The sequence below is a fragment of the Drosophila serrata genome, unplaced genomic scaffold (assembly GCF_035046125.1).
Source record: "Drosophila serrata isolate PLE 108 unplaced genomic scaffold, ASM3504612v1 contig_320, whole genome shotgun sequence".
NCBI classification, from domain to species: Eukaryota; Metazoa; Arthropoda; class Insecta; order Diptera; family Drosophilidae; genus Drosophila; species Drosophila serrata.
In genome coordinates, this window is record NW_028257218.1 from 209,312 (window position 1) to 220,053 (window position 10,742).

A 10,742-nucleotide genomic window follows, 5' to 3' on the forward strand; every position below is an offset into this window, starting at 1 on the left:
AAAAAATTATAACATTTTCCGTTTTCAACAGAAATTTATCAAATTTTAGATATAGCCAATTTATATTATTATAAAATTTTGTGTACAATTTTATGAAAATCGGACGACTATATCATATATGTAGCTGCCATACAAACGATCCCTTTGATGATCCTGTGAATGTAAGTGTAATTATAATATGTATAGGTGAATGAAATGAAAGCAGGCATTACATAATTGTTTTTTTTTTAACATAAATATATATAATTTATATTTTATTCAATTCGAAGTTCTATCTGCAAGGGTATATAAAATTCGGTGTGCCGAAGTTAGCTTCCTTTCTTGGTCTTTACAAAATATATATGTATATTTACTATTTATAATATAGGCACACCCTAAATTTGAATTATTTTTCTTAATTTTGAAACCCTTCAGAACCCTTATAAAAACCACAAGTTTATGCTATAATACTTCTTTTTATTGAGATTTTTAAAATCGTTTTTGATATTTTTTTTGTTTGTTTTTATCTTTATATCACACGTAACGTAAGTAATGTAGTAGATCTTTTAATGCTGTCTTAAGTTACTAAATCTAAGCTGATTGCAAAATATATTAAATCACCTTCGTCTACATGTGCCGAATTTCGAAATTTTTAAAGTTAACAAAATCGGGTTAGGAGAGGGGTTTTTGTGCATTCAAAACAAAAAAGTTTCTTCCCTTAAAATTAGAGAACTAACAAGTTATTGCAGAATTGGTGTTGGTTTTTTCTTTCGTTAAGTTTTTAATTAAGACTAAATGTACATATTTTGCATGCTCTTTGTATTGTATAGGGAGGCGTTAAACATTAGTATCTCAATTCGTTTCAGTAGACTAACCTATATTTGTAAATTACGAGTATTGCGAGAGTCAGAAGGGGGATGGTGTTAGTCAACTAGCGCTTTTTGTTACTTAGGCGTAGAACGTACAACGAGTTAACAATGGTGCAAAATGATTTAAAATACAAAGATGGAAAAGACTATTCCACAAAAGCCAACTTAAAACGAGTGTAGACAGTGGGGCGGGACGACGCTAAATTAAATACGATTTAAATTACAATTAAAGTCTTTGAATACAATTTCAATTTAACCTTCTGTTCGATTATAGGTTTCTCTTTTTTCTAACACAATCTCGAGTCTTGTTTGTTGCTTTAGCTGGAAAATTGGCGTAGTTCAGTTGCAGTTATAGTTTATAATTCGATAGAAATCGCTTGTAAAAAGTCATTTGTTTTCGTTTTGTACGTTAATACCAAAGTTTTCTTTCACTAGCTTCAGCAAGCGCCTGCGTCTGCATTAGTTTCGGTAACATTTCGCGTTTGGTTTCGAAATATCAGGGGCTCCGGCTCTGCATTCCTCGGCATACAATTCGTGTTTTAACTCTAATTACAATGTACGGGTTGATGTACGTGGCATAGTTGTTAATTGTTATTTGTCTGTTCTTAGTTTGTATTCTTTGTTTGTTTTTTGTTGGTTGTTTTTATCTTCTTTTAAACTTTTTTGTTTGTTTTTTTTTTTGTATATATTTCTGCGTGATATTTTGTCGTTTTTATAATGGGTTTTTGTAAAATACGATTCGTTTGCATTTCGGTCGCCAGCATTTGGAGTTGAGTTTTAATCCAGCTTTTTCTTGTTGTATCTAGTAATTAGATAATCGTGTGCTGTGTTTCGAGCTAATTCCTCCGTCTGCTCTTGCTGCTCAACTTGGTCAGGATATTTCAATCTCAATCTCATTAGCGGAACTTGTTTTCTTCAGTTTTTTCTTAGGATTTTTTCGCGTATGAGGTCCACGTGTTATGGGGCGGGATGGTTTGTGATTCTGTGGTAGGCGGGCAGGGATAAGAATGAGCTGGCTTTACGAGGCAGGGAAGTCCATAATATGACTTCGCGGAATGAACTCATCGGCCATGGGGTTCAGAACAGACTTTTCCACATTACACTGACTTTTGGGCAGTGCGGAAAGCGCTGTGTTCTGTTCTTCCGTTCTGTAGGGAAAGCGGTACGCGATTAGTAATGTAATGACACATAAATGACTACCAGGTGGTAGCCCAAAACTCACTTGGCCTTTTCCCAATCGTTGATTTGCTCTTCCAGCTCGTCTTCGATCATGGCCTCGAAGCACTCTTGCATGATCTCCTCCTCCTCCAGGCGTTGCAGTTCCTAAAACCATAACCATTTATCAAACAATTTACTTCAAAAAATGGATATATGGCAATCTTACATTCTTGTCAAACTCCTCCTCGTTCTCCATCCACATATATTCCGAGAAATCTGGCTCATCGTCGAAATCTGACAGCGACTCGTCGTCGTCCACCACGTAAATTATTTGATCCGTCCAGTCAACAGATGGCACTTTTAATAACATTTCTGAAAAGAGTTTATAATTATTTAAGATCTTTTTTTTAAAAGAGATTACAAACTTATATTTAAATGGAATTGCTTAAATAAACCTATAGAAATCTTGTAATATGAACATCCTAAATACCATACAAATTATAATGTTATAAGCTCTTCTCATTCAAGTTTAATTTAACCAAGTCAAACTGTATGTAAATGTTATGATTATATATTCTACCGGCGACCAGTTGCGTTGTTTTTCTAAAAAACCGGTTTGCCGACAATTGTCTGAGATAAACAAAACAGAAATCGCACCACTACAGGTGGAGTGTATTTGCACTAATACCTATTTGTTTTTATAAATACACGAACATTTTCTCTTTTCTTTTTGCGCACCGTTTTTTTTTTTGTTTATACGAACGATGTCTATTTTTTGCGTTGTGGTCGCGGCATACAAAAATTTAAAAACAAAATGACTCAGCTCGAAATTGCAAAAGAGCGAAAAGAGACCCAAATAAGTGGTATCGCCGGGCATCTGTACATATGGATTTCGACTCAGGTCAATGTGAACTTGCGTCGATTGGCTGTTAAGTATATACAATATCAGTTCATTACTCGTATCAAAAAAACACTCGTTAAACAATTTACGGCGTCTAGAGGTGCTGTTATCAACTGAAACAAGCAGAACGGGCAAACGTGTGAAATAACACGAAACTCGAAAGAGGGAATTTATGCAAAACGCAATAAGCCAGTCGGCGGCGCCGATGATCGTCATCGGGTTCACGGGCGTATCTATTAACTTGGCCGACTCTGTGTTGGCGTCTACTTGTGTCAATCGTGGATTTTATTTTTTACATACAGATTTTTTTATCTTTACCTTATTCTATTGACTTTTGTTTCTTTACTTGCCAGAGTAATTTTAGAATTCAGACGAGCAAGTTAAATTAACTATTTGCAGCTAATATTCTGGCAGCCACTGTGCCGGCGCTTGTTTACTGTTTTATTTAGAGCTTGTGTGTGGGTGTTTGTCTTTGGGTGCGTGTTGCTTAATATTGTGTTTACGCCAACTATGGTTATCGTTGATAGCTTATCTTGAACTTATAAATAATTGAAAAAATTTTTCCTTCTCGCCTTGTTTACAAAATTATTTATAGAAATCAGCTGGCTTTAATGATCAACAAAACATTGGCAAATATAACTTCAGTTGGCAACTCTGTCAGCCCTTTGTTGGTGTACGTGCCAGCGCTCCCACACACAGGCAGAGCTACCATATTTTAATCGAAATTGCGAAAATTAAAATGTATTTACACGGCGGACACGACCGAATTCATGCAAGCATTAACTAAATATGCATAAAACACAAAGGAGGTAAACACAAGCGCAGGCAACACACACATACACAAGGAAATTGTTTATGCAAGTGCGCTGGTGTTGGTTCGGTTGATTGAATGAACCTCCCTCAACCCAAAAAACAAGAAAAAAGCGACGGCAATGATAATAAACACAACACGTATTGCTCAAGGTAACAAGTGTTTAAAGTTTAAACATTAATATTCTCGCGGTTCAAGTACTTGGAACCTGGCCTACACACACACACACACACACACACAATTAAGTCCATACGCAATGGATGCTATGTTTCCGACGCTCGGCACTTATCGATTTGTCAAGAAGCAATTTAAACAGGCAGCACTAAAGAGATGTTGTGCTTGTGCTTTTGCGGAAGCGCCAAAAGGCAAACGAAAAATGAGGAAGCTGTTTCTGATTTCCGCCTTTCTTTCCTCTACCGCTGCTTCTGCTCCGGTTGAACAGCTTTTTCCTTCCCCGATCGAATGTCTATATTTCCTGCGATCAAATGTGTACTCACTTCCAATCTCGAGAGAAGTTTGTCCAATTTTCCTGTTAATTTTTTGAAGCTTCTGCCTCTGCGACGTGTTGTTGTTGTTGCTGATTTACTTATTTGGTGGTGATGATTTTCTATGCTGCTTGTCGTTGCTAATGGTAGTTTTAGTCTTGCACTGAGAATTTTAACGTCATAAAAAATGTGAAAACACAGGCCAATTTAGTGTTGCATCCAGGGAGAAACCACACGGAGAATTTTGATATATCTATTGCGAAAGTTATTCGAGTAAGTCCTGTGTGCTGAGCAGATACAGTGAACGTCAAGCAACCGAATTGAAATGATTTATAAAGCAAGTATGCCAAAAATATACGTAGAAACACACAGCTATCGATAGGTTCGGCAGCGATATCTTCTCACGGCAGCTACGCCGCCATACCATCGGTCATCGATAGGTCTATATTTTCATAGCCTCGTAAAATGTAATCAATTTAAAAAATTTGAGTAAAGCGAAAGGGAATGACAATTGGAAAAGATAAAGTAAGCCTGCTATTGACGTAAATGGAATGCTGGGAGTGTCAGTGTTGCATAGTGCCGAAACTATCGATATCAGAATTGAATGAGGTGCAGTTCTCTAGAGGAGTTCTTTTTCCCAGTTTGTTTTCAAAAGATTATATTTTACACTAAATTCATAAACAGTGTTTAAAGACACAAATAAATGGTTTATATTTATATACAAATGAGAAAATAATTTTTGTTGAATTTTTTTAAGATAGTATATTGTTTTAGTTTTAATTTGCTTAACTTTATTTTAAAACATTCCTTGTTGGCAGTTACCAATTTTTCTGAATTAAATAATTATTTTAAGAATACAAATATTTACAATTACGTTAACCGTGACACTTACATGCACATCTCTAGATACCCTTAGTTGATAGATCGATAGGTATAGAGAAAAATACGCTTTATGGCGCGCTTTTTAAACTCAAACACGTAAAAATATGTATAGTAAATATAAGACAAAGGCCTAACTAGTATTTTTTTCGGAAGACGAAGATCTCTCATTGGTTCCGCAATTGCGTGGATCCCAGGGCTGCAGCTTAGTACTGCTGCACAGTCCAAACACAAGCATAGCCATTGTGTTGAAGGCTATGAGAGTGGTCAGTACCATATTCCATTCCTCCTTGCTGCCCTAAAGTTATTTAAATTACAGTGAAAATGTTTCGCAACAAAGTTAACTATTTATATGTATATCTTACAGTATGCACCAAGGCGGCGACGAGATACGGCGCCAGAAATCCAGTCAGATGAGCCAGAGCATTGGCTAATCCGGAAAGAAGTCCCGCGAACGAGGGGGCAAAGTAGAGTAGTGTGGGCCAATAGCCACTGAATCCCATATCCGTGGAGGCCATCAGGAGTGTAAACATTAGCAGAACCAGAGTCTTGTTCCCGCAATCAGCCAGGATAATTATCCCAAGAAATGAAGTCGTTAGGATGCTGCCTGGTAAGAAAAACAAAAGTAAAACATACATTACAAAATATAGTATAAGGCATTTCGACTCGATCTAGAATAAACTTTATTAAAAAGTTTTACTCATTAGTCACATTTGAAAAAAAAAAACATGATAATCTTTCAGACTTCATTAAAGATACATTATAGCATTTCTAACGGATTTATCTTACAGATTCCGTACAGAGTCCGACGCATGCAGCTCTGATCAGGGCCGAAGCGTCGCTCCAAGTAGCTGCCTCCCAAGATGCACAACACCTTCGAGCACATCCCGCCCAGATACGGGGCCGCGGAGAGGAAGCCCACCTCGTTCAGGTCATACTCCATGGCTTCGCTCATGAATCGGGGCATTAGCAGCGAGATCACCAGAAAGGTGTAGCAGTGGAACACGTGAGTCAAAACGAAAGCGTATGCCGGTAGAGCGGTTAGCAGGCTCTTCCAGGGAACACTCACCACCTGACATCAGAACATTAATAGGTAATTAATAGACATAGAAATAAACTAACTTACCTGCGGTGCCTGAGGCTCTGGAGGACTCTTTCCCTGTCTGAGGTAGGCCACCTCCTCATCCGAAATACGGGGATGCTGTTCCAAAGTGTCATAGATGAGCCAGTTGCAGGCAATGCCAAAAAGCAGAGTCACTGAACCCACTACAAAAAAGGACAGTTCCCATCCGAAGTTGCTGAGATAGCCGGCCACCGGGAACACTATCATGGATCCCACCAACATGCCACTGTAGGCGAAAGACAGCAACGCCGTGCGCTCCGTGGGATGAGCCCAGGTGACGAACAGTTTGTATACCGACGGATTTCCACAGCCCTGCCATTACTTAATTAAGGAGAAAAATATACGAATTTGCTGGAAACTAGAACATACCGCCAGCAGGCCGCACACCACCAGATCGACCACAGTCGCCTCGAAGCTGTAATGAGCCATTAAAGGGACCAGGATGTAGGCTAAAGCCTGACAGATTAGGGATACCATGAACAGCACTTTGCTGCTGCATCGATCCGCCAGGTAACCGGATATCAGAATAGAAACCACATAGCCGTAGTAGTATACTCCGGGAAACGCCAGCTCCTGGTTACGGGACCATGGTAAGTCGCCAGTCTAAAAGATATGATTTACGGATTTTGATATGTTAATTAACTTTCCTATTATGGTCTGTTTTTACTAATTAATTTATAATAATAATTAAGCGTCATAAATTATAAATACAAAAGACACATAATTGTCATTATCTAAACAAATAAAATAAATTTTAATTGTTAAGGTGAAGGTTTACGATAGGCAGTTGTAATTTGTAGTTGTTATTTTAGTCACACTTTGTACTAACGGACCCCTCGTGTTTTTATATTTACTTTGACGTTTAATATTATTCGGTGAAAACATGTAGATTTCTTTCTGTTTCATTTATATTTGCCTTTCAATGGATACCGTCTTACCTCTGGCACATGAATCGCTGTGTTCAAAGCAATCCGAGAGCCACCGCACCGGCTTGTAGCTGTGACATTACTCGCAGCCTGGAGAGCCTGTTGCAGTGCATCCTCCGGCCGGGGTTTGACCATTCTCAGGATGATCAGGCCGAGCATGTTGCGTATGGCTGCCTGAAGGCTGGTGGCTATGAAAGCGCACACAGCGTAGGTGAGCCGGACGGATCCCAGGAGACCAAAGGTGGTGGACACATGCGCCTCCGAGAGGCGGGGCAGGGTCCACGACCTGCTGCGGGTCATGATGCACAGATTTTACTATTTTCAAACATGCAAATACACTAAATACAGAGATGGGAAAGAAATCTAGAGGTAAGCAACGAAGCGACTGATTGGAAATGCGACGTCTTGGCAACTGCCAGTTCTAGTCGATCGCTTTGGAGATGTAACAAAAATAGAAAACAACGCGAAACTATGTGCAATTTGTCACGATTTGTCGACTAGATTAACGTGGCGTGGCTTCGCCAAAATATGGAACATGAATTTATCTGCCAACTGTAAATGAGACACATGTAATTGGCAAAGGTGGCGATAAGAGATCGCCGTGAAATTGAAGCTCGGAAAGCTTAATCATCGACAGCATGTTTTGCTTTCTTTTTTCTTTGTTTTTCTCCCCCAGCTGCCAAAGAGCTTTGAAGTTGTGTATTTCAGTGGTTTATTTTTTAAATATTAATAATAATAATTAAATAATGATAGTGAACGGGTGCCCTTCGGTTGCAAAAGTAATTAATGACTAGCATAGAGCTCGCTTATAACAGGAAAATAAAATTTTAGAGAGAAGTGGTACGTGATTGCAAAGCAATTTGTTAGCTACAAACTTGTGTGTAATTGGAATCAATTAATAATTAAAATAAATAAGGAATTATATTTAAAATTGCAATACCTTTATTAATAATTATGATTGTCATAATGACATGTTTTGAGGCTTCTCTAGTGCCTTTTGATATTTACAAATCCTGTCCATTATTTGGCCCTCTAAGCTAGTTGGGCCATCTTAGGGATTCCCCCATAGATTGCTTACAAAGATGAGGAAATAGAAAAACAGACAAAAAGGCAAACACAGTGAAAGCAATCCCAGGTAGAAAAAAGTTGTAAACAATGATGGGTTTGTCGTACATACTAGCATATATGTACGAAGCTCGTCGGAAATCGTTTTTCACGTTCCGATTTGAGCAATCAGACTGATGGTAGAGGTGGAGGAGGAGAAGGAGGAATAGGGGGTGATGAGAAAGAAGTCTGGTCAAAGTGCACGCTTTGGCCAAGTCCACTCCTGACAGGCAATTGGCTTTCGCATGGCCCGTGTCAGTTGCAGTTGTGCTTCATATATGGATTCGGATTGGCAACACGCTGCACATGGCCAAATGGATGCACTGAAAATATAATAATTGTTCAATTATGACGGCTATAAACTAAAAACCTTGTGCTTAAATTACCTACAAGTATTACCTGATTATATTTCAAGTATATAAGTAATACCAAATTTACAACACCAGATCAGTAATAATTTTCTTATTACAACCTTAACTGAATAATTATACAAATATTTTGAAAAGATTCCGCTGTTCTTAATGTTATATTCATTCATATAAAAGGTTTTTCCTTAGTTTATTGTTAAATTTATACAAAAATGTAATATTTCTTATTTCCAAGTCAATTACTAAGCTATCTGGGCTGATTGGCTATATCTCTGGTATCTTCAAATATATTTTCTTCAAATAAAAGCTTTTATTCAGTTCTTTTTTATAAAAAATATTATTTAATGAGCCCTAACCACAAGCTTGTTGGTTGTTTCAAATAGTTTTTATTGTCAAAATACGAACTAATTCTAAATTATATATCGAGTCTTTGAATTACTTCCCAACGTGTTTGTTGGCTTTATAATTATTAACAACTTCGTATATATATTATACAATGTATAAATATTTTCAACATTGTGTACTTAAAATTCTAAATATCAGAAGCATTTAGATCGCATGCAGTTAATCCATTTATTTTTTCTGACATTTTTAAAAGTGAGTACTGCTAACACATAAAAAAGTATGACTTAATTACCAGCATTTTTTAAATATCCAAACGAATATAACAAGTGAATTAAATCAGTGGCACTGGCAAACAAAATTTATGTAAAAATAAGGAAATAGCTAGGATAGGATATTATTATCCTGAACAATGGTTCTATAAGTATTTTTTTATTTACAAAAAGTAGTTTAATTAAAATCAAATATTACTTAATACCTTTCAAAAATCATAAAAGCAACTCACTGAAACTAAATTCTTAAAGACTTTTCAAACTGATCATTTCTGTGAGACGTTTGTTTAGGAATTAGCAAATATTATTCCCTATAGTTAGTGACATATTCGATATAATATTTTTCTACGTATTCCCAACTGCATTTGGCAGACAAATGCACTTTGCTTATCTGGCTGAACGCATCGCTTATACTCATTGCGCCGTGTGTTCTATTTTTCGCTCCGCCTGCACTATGTTTCGATTAAAATTGTGAATTTTTTATGAGGCGCGCATGTTAGTTTTCGTTGTTTTTGTGATGTTCAGTTGTTAGCTCATTTGGCATGCATATGGGGGAGGTATTTGGGGGAGGTATTTGGGGGAGTAGAGTATACGGGTGGCACTGGCACTGGGACGCTTTTACATATTTACCGACTTTTTGATTGATTTTTTATTTATAAGCCGCATATGTCGTCCCATTCGAGCGACCAAACTTCCCGTCCTCGTGCCCCACTTCCCATTTCCTTGGATTTTCCTTCTCAGGTTTGCTTCTGCTATTTGCTGTGAGCGCATATGTCGTCCATCGACTCTCGAGGGCAATGCATTGTTTGCATTTGCATAGCCAACATGTTACCTTTAACTGAGCCGCTGAACGTTGTCCTGGTCGCGTGTCCTGCTGGCCAGCAAAACACTTTGTTTTTGGTCTAAAAATAGCCATGTCGGCCGCCAGGGAGCGGAGGTTTTTCCGGGGCAACTCCAACAAATTTCCACACTCACCTGGCCGTAAAAACGAATGTTGTGTACAACGTCCATGACTGCATGCTTCGCCTAAAAACTGAAAATGACTAAATTTAACACCAGAAATAAGGAGCAACACGCTCTTTGTGTGAGCAACTACTGACGGGATTGGCTATAGGGAATGCAAGAATTTTATTTTTTGAACTTTGAGCCTCCTTAAAGTGTCGTCTGGTTTTTATTTCTATCTTTTTCATTTTAGTAATTACCAAAATCTTTTGGTTTCATTGTATTTCTTGGGCCCACTGTCTTTACAAGACTGGAGCCATGCTAAATAAGTTAAAGGACCTTTTCATAGCATGGAGAGCTGGATGAAGTCAATTAGAGGGCTGATTAATAATAAATGATTGGCACAATAGTCTCTGAGTGGCGATTTGTGGTTATACATATGGACAAGACTCTGCTCTTGGCTCTGCGAGAGGTCCTTTGATGGCCCCATTTGCCATCTGTCGTTGACCACCAACAAAGCCAGCACGTGAATACCAGAAGAGGGCTGCCATATGAACATAACTACTTGACTTAATATTCTCCA

At 37.8% G+C, this 10,742-nt stretch overlaps 2 protein-coding genes across 2 annotated transcripts; both read right to left on the reverse strand.

The window, feature by feature from the left end:
• Positions 1-435: 435 nt before the first annotated feature.
• On the reverse strand, positions 436-4,765 carry Paip2 (polyA-binding protein interacting protein 2). The gene is made up of 4 exons (XM_020957414.2): positions 4,216-4,765; positions 2,233-2,378; positions 2,071-2,171; positions 436-1,996 (listed from the first exon to the last, which is right to left on the reverse strand). The coding sequence occupies exons 2-4, from the start codon at positions 2,374-2,376 to the stop codon at positions 1,867-1,869; spliced, it is 375 nt and encodes a 124-aa protein (XP_020813073.1). The 5' UTR covers positions 2,377-2,378; positions 4,216-4,765; the 3' UTR covers positions 436-1,866.
• Positions 4,766-4,939: 174 nt separating this feature from the next.
• LOC110187695 (sialin) lies at positions 4,940-7,715 on the reverse strand. Its single transcript, XM_020957130.2, has 6 exons — positions 7,144-7,715; positions 6,575-6,808; positions 6,209-6,517; positions 5,872-6,154; positions 5,448-5,689; positions 4,940-5,380 (listed from the first exon to the last, which is right to left on the reverse strand). Exons 1-6 carry the CDS (start codon positions 7,429-7,431, stop codon positions 5,216-5,218), a joined length of 1,521 nt encoding a protein of 506 aa, XP_020812789.2. The 5' UTR covers positions 7,432-7,715; the 3' UTR covers positions 4,940-5,215.
• Positions 7,716-10,742: the final 3,027 nt, after the last annotated feature.